Below are 14,880 nucleotides of genomic sequence, written 5' to 3'. Positions count from 1 at the left end.
ATAACTTTGCCCCCTGAAGAACTAACTGCAGACGCATTGGGCGTTGTTTTTAAATGGAATGTGGATAAACATGCTGAGCCTTGATGTACACAAAACAACTTGTTGGGAACAACATTGTGTTGTTGTTGTTAGGTTGTTTTTTCTAAGGATTAAAGTGCTAGTAATTGCCAACGACCAGTAACCACACTTGATGTCACCAAAGATCAAACCTGTGAAAGTTTTGATTTATCTTTTTTAATGACGGCTTGATTGATTGATTGATTGATTGATTGATTGTTGAGATGGTTCTGGTTTTGAAGTCAATGATTCTCAAAAAAGTGAATAACTTTATTAGCAAAGAACCCCATGGAGAGAGGTTTCAGTTTTAGATGTGGGAGGAAAACCTAAGAGAATTATTCCAGGGGAAAACCCACGCCACCAGGTAAAGTGCCCCCCGCGGGATTTGTACAGGGTCGACAGAGGTGGAAGCCAAGGGTAGAAACCAACATGCTCACCTGGCAACCTGACTGCTTAGTCATCAGCGAAACAAATCTTAAGCCCCTTTCACACGTGAGCAATTTAGCTAAATTGTGGAATGGTTGTGAAATTTTACACCTCGCGTGAAAGGACAGCAATTTGCTCTACCATCCCATCCAGTTCTCTTGCAAAATCTTGTCAAACATTGCTACATTTTACACCCGTAGTAAAATTGATCCGGAGATCAAAACTAATTGATTCCCTCATTTCTCAAAAACTATAGCATTCCGAGCAAAACTTTTCCCAACAGAAATTTTCCACCACTGAACTTTTTATATTATAATACCATGTACACGCCGCTGCCACAAACTTTGAGATTTTATATCAACCATCAACAGCTTCAATTCCCACTGATGCTAGATGGTGTTACTGCAAACCTTACTAGATTGTATCTCCACCATGCAAAGTTTCAAATTCTACTCATGTACATGGTGTTACAGCAAACCTTACTAGATTGTATCTCCACCATGCAAAGTTTCAAATCCTACTCATGCACATGGTGTTACCACAAACCTTACTAGATTGTATCTCCACCATGCAAAGTTTCAAATTCTACTCATGTACATGGTGTTACCACAAACCTTGGGAGTTTCAAATCCTACTCATGTACACTTTTTTATGGTGTTTCTTCAAATCTCAGTAAGCTTGCAAAAGTATTAAACCCTACTCATGGCGTTACCACAAACCTTACTAGATTGTATCTCCACCGTGCACAGTTTCAAATCCCATCTACTAGATTTTCCCCAACCAAGCAAAGTTTTGTCATAAAGGTAAGATTTTCAAAATGTTCGGTTTCTATGCCAGTTTTTCAATCATCAGTGCTGCATCAAGTCTTCAATCATGATGCAAGTAAATTTGGTTGAGATTTAAAGCAGATAAAGATCAAAATCTGACTGAGTCTGTTTAATTCACTGATAGAAGGCTCCCACATCAAGTTCAAAGCCAGTTCAGAACTTACTAGTAATTGATAAGCTGGAATACTTGATGAGCTGGTTTACTGATGTAAACTATTGGGTTAGTTTACTTTTAAAACCTAAACTGGAATTATTTTTCACCAACTCAATTATTTAGAATATGTAGAGGAGTGTTCATTTTGTTTTGTCGCCAGTTCAGTCCTACAATAATTGATGTTTTTGATCGAAAGTCAACACAAAACCACCAAATTTTATAAGCTTGGTGTAGCTTCCTCACATACTTTAAACTCATTCTCCCGCACCCCTTTACCCCATCCATTCCTGCCAATAGAAAGACTGGGAAAGAACTTGAACCTTTTCTGTAATGAAGTTTTACATTATTACCAGCCCTAATTTTGGTCACCACGTACAAAGGTGTAATTACTTGAGTAAGTTTCTTGCACGACCCATTTACCCCAATTCCTTAAGGATACGAAGCATAGACGAGGAAATGAAACACGGAAATGTAATTGAGCGCTGACTGTCATTGATTTTTAGGCAAAGTCCGGACAGGTACAATTTTCTTGCTATGGTAACCGATGGTACAGATGATGTAATCAATCGACAGGGGATGGCAACAGGTTAAACTGCAGCTTGAGTGACAAAAAGATTGCTGTACAATCATAAGAGCGTTTTAAATAGAATCTTCATTTGCGAATTAGTGAGATGAGAGCGCAGAACTCTATTTTTGTATAGAAGTGTTTGCGTCAATTTTGCTGGGGGAGATGTTCTGAGGCGTTTACAAATTTGGCTTCAAAATGGCTTCCAATACAACAGCTTCTGAATTGTTTTTGTTGGCCTTTACCGGTCAGTTTATCATTTGATGATGGAGTGTTTAACCGGGACCATCCTTCCTAGTCGAGATTGACCGTTTTGGACACTCTGTCGTGTAAAGCATTAAAGACATTTCCTGAGTATTTACCGTTCCCTCTAGTCCGTTTCTATAAATGGGTCAGAATGAAGGTGAACTCTTCAAAGTCTGGTCAAGAATTAAAACTCTGACCACGAACAGAGAGAAAAGAATCCCCATTGGGACGATACAGACATGTTTACAGTAAAAGCGGCGGCTTACCTGGGATTTTGAGACACGGGGGAAATTGTTATTTTTTCCCAACATGTGGCGATGGAATAATAATAGTAACACGCAGTTTTTGTGCATTTTAAAGTGGGAGACCGCCAATAGCTCTCAGTTGGAAGAGCTTCGGCACGTTAATCCGGAGGTCGTTGGGTTAAAGATTTTGTAGGCCTCCTTAGTTCTTGTATTTTGAACTGTTCCTTTACTTTCATAGTTTTTTCATAGTATTCATCACCCTTGTATCTTTTGATTGATGTAAAAACTCTGTCCTTGTCTAGTTTGTCCTGTAATCTTTTATAGTACTGTATAAAACTTCTTATCTACTTCACAATATTTCTGTGTTTTTATTGTAAAGATGCACACTAGAAAACAATGTTCATGTTTTTTAACATGACGATCATAATCGAACAACTTCTCTCGCAACTTCAACAACCAATTGAGTTCAAATTCTCACAGGTTTGTTATTTTATGCATATGTTGAGATACACCAAGTGAGAAGACTTGTCTTTGACAATTACCAAAGGTGTCCATGTGCCTTTAAGTACACACAACACTCACTTCCATGTTCTCTTCCTATAAAATTAGCCAGCTTGAGATCTGCTTTTACAAGGAAATTTAACACATAGTGAGGAAAGGTATTTTGTGTGACTGAAATCTTCACAAGCGTCTAATTCCCTTATTCCGTGTTTATATTTCCCGTCCAAGTCAGTATCACATAGCCCACCTTGAGCAAGTTCCGTAGTTGTTGGCGGCGTTGAACGCATAGCAACCGTTCATCTCGTTCGCATCCACCCAGTTGACAACCTTCAGCAGTGAAGCGTCGTTGTGATCGCACACATGCCACCCCGGCGCGCATAAGATCTTTCCCTTGCGTACGTGTCCTTTCCAAGAGCCGGCACAGGCTGCAACATCTTGAAGATGTGAGAGGCCTTCCGTTGAGCCGTCACGACAAGCTTTGGGAGCTGTAGGAGGAAACAGAAATCGGGGGAACCCAAATGTCAGATTACCTCATAAGTTCCTAGTCATTATGCGGCTGCAATATTAAAACAGAGTCTAGATTAATAGCAGATGACTTTACAAGTTTTCTGTTTGTATTCTTTATTTGACTCAAAACATGAACAACAAGATATTTTAAGATGGGACTGAAACAAAACAACACACAGGCTATTGGGTTTGTCTGTAAATACACATCCCCTCAATATCATAACGGGAATTTAATTCTGTATTTTAAAGGAGACTGCTCTTTTAGTAGTGGTTTGCTTTGGGGCTTTCATTCGTATTGGTTTTTATTTCAATTATTTGACTTTGTACCTTTATAGAGTCTGAATTGTACAGTAGTTTGGCTTGAGTGTGGCGTCAATCTACCCATGTCCTCTCACCCTATGTCACTCACCACCAAGTTATTTGGGCTAAAAAATTGTTTGGAGTTGAACAATTTAAGCTGGGAAAAAAAGGTGTGGATTGGGAAAATGACCACAAGAGAAACAGCATAAACAAATTAACAAAAGAATTTACTAAAAAGCAGCTTTAGGTCCTATTTGTTCCTCTTTTTCAAGCAAAATTTCTGTTTTGATACTTCCTGTCTAGTTTAGCAGATGTTATGATCTGAACAGTGAAGCGTGAAATTAAACAGTTCCCCTTGGACAAAGATCCCCATCTCAAGTACACATCTGCTTCATAAATAACCTGAGACTAAAACAAAATTGGAAATCAATCTGTGAGCTTTGCTGTTTCGTCTGAATAGCCATGTTTTTTCATGTTTGCTGGCAAATAAAATGAAATGAAATGAAACCTTAAACATTTTCAGAATAAAGACTGAGAAAATCCTGTAAAAGTTTTCAAAAAGGTAACTGTTATTGGTACAGATTTTTTTGGGTGAGCTATTTTATTTCGTCTGAATAGCCATCATAGAGTATAGCCTTGAACTTGTGAAATTAAGCAAGACCCTAGAATCTGTCATTTTTCTTAGGACACAGGTTTTTCAAATTTTATTTTCTTTTAAGAAAATAAAATTAGAAAAACCTGTGTCCTAAGAAAATAAAATTAGAAAAACCTGTGTCCTAATAAAAAATGACAGATTCTAGGGTCTTGCTTAATTTTGAGTGATTTACTGGGATCTGTTTGACCCCAATGTTACAACCCCCCCCCCCCAAAAAAAAAAAACAAAATCACTCAATACTTTTAGACTCTTAACCGTCCTTTTTCCAAGCACTCAAAAAAGTCCTTTTTCCAGTAACAGAGGGCCGGCCGAAGCATTAATGTGGCTTCCAACGCAAAAATATGGAATTGCTGTTACAATTGTGTTGCTAGAATTACCCGCAAATACATGTTTTTTTCCATTCCCATGCAGAGTTGAACCATATAATGACTCAGTGGTAGAAAACGTTCACGCTCAGTTTTTGTGAAACACAATTCTGACGCCCTTACTCCAGTAATTTTTTGTGACGTCCTTCTGAGCACATGACACACGAACAATAATATACTAACTCCAAAGACGACAGGTCAAAACAATAACAGTCTGCCTGTTATATCTGCAAATCAGCCGGCGGAACACTCAAAAAGACCCGGTTTGAAATATCAGGGCAGGTGGCCTCACCAGTCTTCACTCACAGTGGAAAATCTCACAGAGCTTTTGGCTCTCCCCTAATCAAGACAAATTCATTCTTGTCGATTTACGACTATCGGCACTAATCTTAACAGGCCATGTCTCCACTGCTATGGCTTATTAAATCAATTGCTTTTCCTGGCTACCTGGTGGCATTGGGTCTCGATCGCTCCATAGATAATCAACCTCTCTTTGACTTTCTATTCAGGATATACTCGGGCGGTTAGTCATACAGAAAAAAAGGAAAGTATTGAAAATGTTTTTGGACTTTTAAGGACCGGCTGGACCTGTTGAAGTGCTTCCGGATGGAAACAAATTGCTTCAGGGCTTATCAGAGAGAAGGATTTGCTAGAATTAACCTTAAACAAAGAGTTCTCAAAAATGACTCAGAATTTCTTTTTCTTTCTTTCTGATTGACATTGTCACGGCTGCAAGTGCAAGGATTTTTCTGATGGAGTGCCAATTCTCTAACTGTCTCTGGAGAAATATACTTTACTTGAAGTAAAGTTATGACAAACTGTCAAAAGTTTGTCTCAAACTCCAAGGTTAAGATTCTGCCCCTTTTGTACTCTTCTTGGCCCCGGTGCCCCTAGTCCACTAGGACAATTCCTATTGTTTCTCAATGAAAATAGAAAAAATTGCTTAAAATTTTCTGCTCAGCAAACAAAAACAAGTAGGATACCAGTCAGAGATGGTGCATGGGACATTTTATTTTTGGCTGGTAACCATATTCTGTTAAGAACAATTTTGCTGTGTTTAGCTATTTTTTGTGCTTTAACAGCTCTGTTATATATTCAGCCCAGGTGTTTCGTTCCTTAATCCTAGTATAAGCACACCTGTGGAACAAGGTCAACATTTCCTAGCATTTCAAGCAAATCAAATCAAAGTGAAGGGTGGCGGTAGGCTGTACTATACTAACAACTGAATGCCTCACATTCTTTTAGATTTGTCGAAGGGATAATCTGTTCTTTAGGCGTGTCCTGGACGAGCCATTAAGAGCAGGGGACTCAAGCTCTGAAGTTTCTGATTGGCAGAGTGTGGGTTCAAATCCTGGCTGTGGCAATTGTGTCCTTGAGGGAGATACTTTAGGTTAAAGCCATTGGACACTTTCGGTAAACAGTATTGTCCAAAGGCCCACACTTCCTGTATCACAACTGATATAAATAATAACAAACCTGTGAAAAATTTAGGCTCAATCGGTCATCGGAGTCGGGAGAAAATAACGGGGAAAACCCACCCTTGTTTCCGCACGTTTCGCCTTGTCATGACATGTGTTTAAAATAAATCCGTAATTCTCGACAACGAGAATTGATAATTGTTTTAATGTTTTCTCGAAAAGTAAAGCATTTCATGGAATAATATTTCAAGAGAAGTCTTTCACCATTACCTTCTGTAAACCCTGTAAGTTATTTGTAAATCTGTGAACTTGCGAAAGTGTATGGTGGCTTTAATTGCTTTGTCCTTTGAATGGGACATTAAGCTGTAGGTCCTGTGTACTAGCATGTAACAAACCTAGAAGGAAGAGTAGGGGGTTAAACCAGGTGTTTCTGGTTCACACAGCACGCACCCATGTTTACAGGTTTCCCCAGGCTTGGGAGCTACAGCGCTTAAGTTCACTTTTGCGCCATCCTTGGTTGCATTTACCAGAAACATATAATGATACTGTAATCTTATGATAGAACGGAACTTAAGTTCACAAACCTCATGTCAAGAACAGCAAGTTTCTTTGTTCTCTCGTAGATACAGAGGAAAACAAAATAAACTTTCACGCTGTATTCACCGAGGGTTTGTGAGGGGGGAGGGGGTCATCTGCTTAGAAACAAAATGACCTAGATTCTAAAAATTTGAAATCCCCAAAGAACTAGATGACTCTTAATGATGTAAGGATAGGGTCTGGATCCCACATGTGATCAAGTGACCAACTCGTACAAGATTGTTTTTTACCGGAAACTCTGATACCCTATATATTATATGGTTCATAAAAACTCTGTCAACCCAAACAACAAGATGTCTATGGTCTCTTAAGAGACTATATCAGTGAAGGACAGGCACCAGGCTGTCCCGTGTGACTCAAAAGCTGCCAAATCTGGTCCAATCTTCCAAACTATAAGTTTGTCTATATTTTGCAATCCAGTGCAATCCCGAATTTTGTACCATTCACCGACAGTACATGGAGACATTTGAAGTAAAGAAATGCGTGTTGCATTGGGTACAATTGTGTTCAGGAAAGAAGAAGGAATAGTTCAAAATTTCAAGGTTTTCCTTGGAGTGTTTTTAGAAGTTCACCCCACACTTCTTGTTGCCTGTTTATTTTTCCTCGACCCACAAAACTGCAGTCACTTGTTGGTATGAAAAGCTCATTCCATTCAGTGACACTGTATTCATGTTATAATGTTAGAATGTGCTCCATGCCCACTCCTTCAGGTTAAAAACTTATTTTAATACTCAAATTGGATCATTTTAGCATTTGAGAAAGACTCTGATAGGGTCCAAACCTCAGGCAGTCAAAATTTTTGTATTTTATTATAATAAAGTTTAACATTATGAGCCCTACATAAGTAAATCAATTTGACCAAACTATAAGAATCCGGCTCTGGGCTCTGTTTGATGTTGGAAATACCGTGCAAAACGTGCACTGCTCCAAAATTGACGACAGCGAGCCCGAGCTGGACCCCAAGCCAAGGGTTTGGGGCAAAGGTCAAGCTTGTCAGTGTCATGCTTACCGTTCTTGGTGACCTTCAGGAATGAATCTTCTCTGGCCATTCCGGCCGAGTTGACCACGACACACGAGTACTGACCAGCATCCTCTGTTTTGAGACTTGTAATGTAGAGGGTACCTGAAGACAACAAGAAAGAACAATCATCAACTCACCAACATCCCTTTTTTGCTCACAGAGGCTTCCTTGACGATTTTCATTTTAGACTAACTCTACTTAATAACTCTTTAATCAACAGCCCTGATTTGATTCTTCCCCACGGCAATGAAGTTTTTCTTTGTAAAGGGCACCTCTTTGAGATAAATAACAATTTGTACTGGAACATTTCAAGGGGCACAAAGGCCTATACCATTGTACACACATGCCCGACACTTCATTCTTGTTCGCTGTTTTTTTTCAAAGGCAATGACGAATGCCATTACCAAGGGCAGTGTAATTGATGTAAACCAGTTGGGAGCAAAGAGGCCTTACAATCACTCACAATTTCAGACAAGCCTGAAACTTTTTTTTGCATCGGGCAAGGTAAGTTTTTCTTTGTAAAGGGCACCTCTTTGAGATAAATAACAATTTGTACTGGAACATTTCAAGGGGCACAAAGGCAATGACCAGGGGCATGGAGGCAGTTGCCTCCGTTGGCCCTTCTGGTGTCTACATACAGTAGGCCTATACCATTGTACACACATGCCCGACACTTCATTCTTGTTCGCTGTTTTTTTTCAAAGGCAATGACGAATGCCATTACCAAGGGCAGTGTAATTGATGTAAACCAGTTGGGAGCAAAGAGGCCTTACAATCACTCACAATTTCAGACAAGCCTGAAACTTTTTTTTGCATCGGGCAAGGTAGGTTTTTCTTTGTAAGGGCACCCCTTGACAGAAATTTCAAAGGGCATCAAGGCAATTACCAATTACCAAGAGCATCGGAGCAACTGCCTTCGTGAAAACCAGTAGGAAACCAGGTCTCTCGCTTAAAGGTTTTAAACTTTTAAGAATGAATTTCAAGGTGATAAAACAAAAATACAGAAGCAAAAAGGACCACTTGACCTGGATTCGAACCCCCATCCTTTACTTTATAACTCACTGACCTGTTGGGGCAACATGAATTCTTGGGTCTTTCACATCGACCGGTGACCTGTCCTTGAGCCATCTGATGGTTGGAGTCGGGCTGCCCGATGCGTGGCAATGAAGGGTCAATCCTTCTCCTTCGGAAAGAGTCTCCTCAGCAGGGAGACGGTTGTGAATGACCGGCTCTCGTTCTGATAAATAAGCAGTAGTTAGGGGGTCAATATGTCATAATGAAATGGTAATGAATGACTAGCTCTTGCCCTGATTAACAACCAATAGTTAGGGGGTCAATTAAATATCATAGATAATGATGAAACGGGTATGAGTTACTGGCTCTCACTCTGATAATTAAACAGTAGTTAGGGAGTCAATATGTCACATAGGGTGATAATGTACTTGTTGGGAGTGACTGGCTCTGATAAATAACCAGTAGTTAGGGAGTCAATATACCATTGATGATGATGACAATAGAAACTTCCCAACCCCAAAACAAATACACCTGTTTATTTTTATACCTTCAAAAATGTTCTTAGGCAATTTCATTGTAGACATTGATGAAACCTTTGTTTACAAAAAGAGTGACCATGAACATTCCAGGGTACTTCTGATTGGCATAATAATGCATTGGTCATAATGAGAAATGTTTTACGTTATGTCTCATAATATCCATACTAATTCAAGAGTTATAAAAGTTGTACAAGTTATAAAAGTAACAGCTGAACAAATTTTGGGATGTGCCCTCTTTCTTTATATCAAAAGTTGAAAAAAATCAGACAGTGCAATCTCCATAAAAGATAAGATTTCATTGTTTCTTTTATTCGGCCGTGTACAAACAATGCCTGCTGGAAGTCCAGCTCTGTGGCTCTTTGGAAACATGTGATGTCACAGGTTACTTAGTCTATAGGCGTAATATTATTACCTTTTTACAACTCTCAGTCTGTTAAATAACCAGCAGTTAGGGAGCCAATAGGGCAACCCCGACATTGATGATAGGGGTTGGGGAGAGACAGACATGAGTCAGAAAACACACACTTGTTTAATTTTACTTTCAAGATATATAATCTTTGGCAATTTCATTTTAAAACTCCCCCTTGATGTTCAACTTGTAAAGATCTTTATCTTTTTGTAGTCAGCTGGCCCACCAAAGCTCACTGGGGATGTTCTGTATGGAATTATTGACTCCTTAACTGCTTGTAATTCATCAGACTTAAAAGTGCTAGGCCTATAGGTCCTGTAACCTGTGAGATCACATGTTTACAAAAGAGCCACAGAGAGCCTGGACTTCCTGCTGGAACAATTTGAACACAGCTCAATTAAAAAAAAACATTAAATGTTATATAATTGGAAGCAGGAGGGGAGGGGGGGGGGTAAACTTAAAACGTGTTCAGAAACCCCATCTCCTTTCCATGGAGGTCTTTCTAGCTTTCCTCGGTCCCCCATGGTCCTTTGTCTTGGTTTCATTTTGTTAATGCAGTCGCCGATATTGAGAAACAAATTACTGGAGAAGAGAGATCTAGGCCTGGGATTTCATCCTTGAGAGGGCAAGGCCATTTTCTTTTTGCAAAGGGCACTTTCATTGGAAAATCTTCAAGTCTGTGGGAAACTTTTGAAGGGGCACCAAGGCAAAGACCAGGGGCAACAGAGGCCATGGATCCCTGTATCAAACAAACATCTGGCTCCAGATTTGTAGACTTGCCCAGTCCCTCTGAGCATAGAGGAAGAAAATGTCCTTTTCCTTTTCTTCCTCCATGCTCTGTGAGCCAGACTCATGGGGGAAGAACATTTTCTTCTTATTTTCTCCCTCCATGCTCTGAGCCAGGCTCGTGGTGGAAGAAAATTTTCTTTTTGTTTTCTTCCTCCATGCTCTGAGCCAGACTCATGGTGAAAGAAAATTTTCTTTTTATTTTCTTCCACCATGCTCTGAGCCAGACTCATGGAGGAAGAATTTTTTTTTCTTTCTCCATGCTCTGAGCCAGACTCACGGAGGAAGAAAATTTTCCTTTTGTTTTCTTCCTCTATGCTCTGAGCCAGACTCCGAGTCGTTATCAAAAATACGCCCTCTACTGGTGACTAATAATAACAAAAAGTGTTGCCATTCAACTACCATGGTCTTTGGTCAACCTACCTGATTTCTTACAGCACAGTACCCCAGTGGTGATGCCAGGCCGATAAGAGCAGGCGTTCTGATAGTGTGCGTCCATACAGCAGCTGGCGTCTATCCTACCCTTGCCGAGGCAGGAGGTCTGGCCAGCATTTTGATGGGGGCAGCCTCTCCCAACGCCCCCCATATCATCCTGTCAGGAACAAACAATGACTGGGTTAGTAATCTCAAGGGAACTTTTATGGGTTCCTAAGTGTTTCTGAGGTGACTTGACTGTTTTTGGTTAAAGGTAGGGTCTTATCTAGGTAGTGACCCCAACTTTAGAGGTATAATTTCTAGAGCCTCCTTGTTTATAAAGATAGGAATGGCATTAAGCATCACACAAAGTGTTTGGTTTAAGAGTGAAATACTTTCCTTTTGATAAGAAATCTATAAAAGTATATCAACAAATTTGATTCTCCAAAACTCAACTCAAAGGTGACTTTTGGTTTCCAGTAAAAAAACAAAGACAATTGTCCCCTTCCTCATACTTTAATTTTTAAATGAGACAATCCCACTTTGTGTGTGTGTAATTTCTATTAGAAAGCCTCCTTTTTCTGTATCTGTAACTACACATTGCAGAAACCAAAACTGGCATAAACGCAATGATTGTTATCAATTGAATTGAATTGAGTGTTGATGGTTATGGTCGGCAGTGAGCACCCCGTAAATTATTCTGGCTGAAATGCTTCTCCCCCCCCCCAACCCCATTGATTAGAAATCAATAAAGGTATGCAAACCAATTTGACCCAACAAAACTTACCTCAAGGTGACTTTTGGTTCCCTGTTCAAAAATGAATTAAATAACCCCCCTTGCCCTGCACTGTTATTTTCTAATGAGACAGTCCCATTTTTTTTTCAGAATATTATTTTCTTGGCAGGGAGAAGCGTTCACTAAAAAACGTCCATTAAATAATTTCTCTTTCACTTAAGATGAGCTAAGTGATCTATGACGGACGGCATGGTCTATGTTTCACATTTCCTCCAGAATGTGACGTGGAATAAGAGTTTTTCAGGATGTTATGTTCCTGCTAGTGTTACTCTCTTTCATCCAAGCATGATCCATTTAAGCCTATCTTCCCATAATATCTTGTGTAAAATTACTGCTGTTGTATACCATGGTTGTACACACCCACTTAGGAACAATTGTCTAGCCGTGCTAAAACTGTTAAATCATGTGGGTTTTGGGGGGAGGGGATGGCTTGGTTCGAGCAGTGCTATGGTAACACGCTAAAAACACTTTAGGACCTCTGCAAGTCCGTTAAGACATCATAGGAATGGTAAGGATAAAGACATCTTTGTTAAAGGGAAGGTATATGTTTGGTAATTACTCAAAACAAATATTAACTTAAAAACTGACTTGGTAACGAGCATTGGAGAGCTGTTGATAGTATAAAACATTGTGAGAAACGGCTCCCTCTGAAGTAGCATAGATTTTGAGAAAGATGTAATTTCTCACTAAAATAATAAAAGCTAGAAGTCTTTTATTCCTATCTGAAAGCACACAAATTCGTCCAACAATGGTGTTTTTTTCTCTCATCATTTTCTCACATTTTTGATGACCAATTTAGCTCAAATTTTCACAGGCTTGTTATTTTATGCTTACAGTGTATGTTGGGATACACCAAAGAAGACTGGTCTTTGACAATTACCAATAGTGTACTTTCCCTTTAAAATTTAGTCTGAAAGCTCAATGATTATGAAGTTCATATTAGGAAACAAATTCTGTGAAATATTTCCCTTCTGGAATAAATTCATATTCGAGAAAACTGAAACTGAAAACCCCCCAAATAAATTAATAGCTGAATTCAGTTGTTACAACCAAAATTGAGCACAATGTGTTCACATGCTGAACACTATGCACAGTTATTCACTCTCCTGACTCACACTCACAACTAATTAAGCCAAAATGTTTGTAGGTTTTGTTATTTCATTGGTTGATCACGTGAATTATGAAGACTGTCTGTGCCATTTTGTCAGCTCTTCCAGAGAAAGGAGTGGGTCCTTTTTACGACTCTGCAATCCTGTGTATAATCTTTGAAAGGGGAATTTCTGGGCAACGCTAGCCAAGTCTTTTTCGTTATGAATTCACGAGTGGAACACATGAGACAAAACGTTTTGGATGAGGAAGGGGGTTAACAAGACGATCTGTCAGCTAAGAAATGACTTCACAGCTTTGTTCTGACTTAAGGGAACGACAGCTATTTCCTGTCTTGGGTGTGCCCTTTTGGCCTCACCACCCTGGCAGTGGTATTTAAAGACAACATTTGCTCAAGCAGTCAACTGCTCAGGGGCTATTGGGGTATTTTTAGGTACCACAGAATGAGAGTAAAAAAGCCACAAACTTCATTAAAATTTTAATTTGAAACTTTGTGTAGTTGAAATACAATCGCGCTAGGTTTGCGGTTACACCACAGAAATGTTTCTTAAGTAATGTGGTGACCCAAGCACTAATAACAATTCTTATAGAGTACAGTCAAACAGCTATTGAAGGCATCTCCAAATCTGCTAAATAAATGTAGCCTCTACAGAGTCAAACTTTGACCAATTATACCACATTCTATAATATATAGAATGTGGTATTTTCTGAACAAACCCTAGAAAGCTTTAGAAAATGACAGATTTGTGAGGAATATATGAGGACCAAAACCCACCGCAGAAAAATGTATGCCGACATAGAATGTGAATCTGTTGAAATTAGTGGCTTGTTGCAGGTACAATTTTAAAAGTCCTATATAGGGCTAAGACTAGCCATACAATTTTCATATCTCCTAGGACTAGTCCTACAGTTAGGACTAGTCCTAACTTGTGAAATCGACCCCAGTGCCTTTAAGAACACAAGTCAAAGTTAATTTTTAAAAATATTCTCAACAAAGAAATATTATTTCCTGATCCCACGACTTGAACATGTGCTATCCACATTGAAACCCAACTCTTTGCAATTGTTGATGGATGTCAAGACGACTTCCTCCCCTTCTTATACTTCTGTCTTTAAAAAAAAAATGAAAACCTTGGCCAAACTTGCTGTCTGTTTGAAACAGCTGACACCAGATTGTTATGAAGACATGTGCTAGCTCTGAACGGAGCTAAGATCAATCTGGAAGATGTCAAAAAGTTCAATTTCATTTATTAACTTCCTTATTGTGAGATCCTTGACGGTGGAAGTTTTGCTCAGCCAGCTGGATGACACGTGTCACACCTTGTCCTCCCATCCACCTGTCAATCCAGGAATTATATTGTAATGTGACTTTGAAAAATGTCTATAATTTCACATCCCTGAGTAAAAATTAGTAGGATTTGAAATTTTGGTATCCATTGTCAGCTCCCTTAACATTGATGGATTTGACGTACTTGTGAATATATTTTGTTGCTGTTTTCTCAACAAGTAGACCAGGTATTCAGCTGAAACATTCACATGTGTCTTTTATTATATCCGGGCGTTTTTTTTTAGTTTACCTACAAATCAGCATTCTAGCTTAAAAACAACCAATCTATGACCCCACCTACAAAGGGAAGTTAACCTTTGGTTTTTGGAACCGCCCATTGTTTTAATCCTATAAAATGTACTATAGAAAAAATATATATATAGTCTGTGAAAATTTCATTTCAAAAGGTGGTTATGTTTTTGTTGTACTTCTAACCAAGTAAGTTTTTATTGTCATTACTTTTACCAAAGTACAACAGGAAAAAATCCCTTAAATGTATACAAATCCACATGGTGCCACAGGCGGGATTTGAACCAGGGTTCACGTTGTGGAAGACCAGGAAAGATTCCACTATGCCAGACCTCTCATCCCTATAGTTTGAATT

At 39.1% G+C, this 14,880-nt stretch overlaps 2 protein-coding genes across 2 annotated transcripts in view; one reads left to right on the top strand and one right to left on the bottom strand.

The window, feature by feature from the left end:
• LOC139940965 (ribose-5-phosphate isomerase-like) overlaps positions 1-11,193 on the top strand; it is a 31,906-nt gene extending 20,713 nt beyond the window's left edge. Inside the window, exon 9 of the mRNA XM_071937370.1 lies at positions 11,070-11,193. Coding sequence (XP_071793471.1) covers positions 11,070-11,088 — 19 coding nt within the window. The 3' untranslated portion in view covers positions 11,089-11,193. The remainder of the gene's footprint in view (positions 1-11,069) is intronic.
• Positions 1-14,880, bottom strand: part of LOC139940964 (uncharacterized) — a 49,800-nt gene that overhangs the window by 8,936 nt on the left and 25,984 nt on the right. The window contains exons 3-6 of the mRNA XM_071937368.1: positions 11,056-11,224; positions 8,951-9,121; positions 7,873-7,986; positions 3,269-3,506 (exon numbers count right to left, since the gene is read on the bottom strand). Of these exons, the coding sequence (XP_071793469.1) occupies positions 3,269-3,506; positions 7,873-7,986; positions 8,951-9,121; positions 11,056-11,224 (692 nt within the window). The remainder of the gene's footprint in view (positions 1-3,268; positions 3,507-7,872; positions 7,987-8,950; positions 9,122-11,055; positions 11,225-14,880) is intronic.

The sequence above is a fragment of the Asterias amurensis genome, chromosome 8, assembly GCF_032118995.1.
Source record: "Asterias amurensis chromosome 8, ASM3211899v1".
Classification (NCBI taxonomy): Eukaryota; Metazoa; Echinodermata; class Asteroidea; order Forcipulatida; family Asteriidae; genus Asterias; species Asterias amurensis.
Note: the sequence above shows the minus strand (reverse complement) of the source record. Positions and strands in the feature narration are given on the sequence as shown.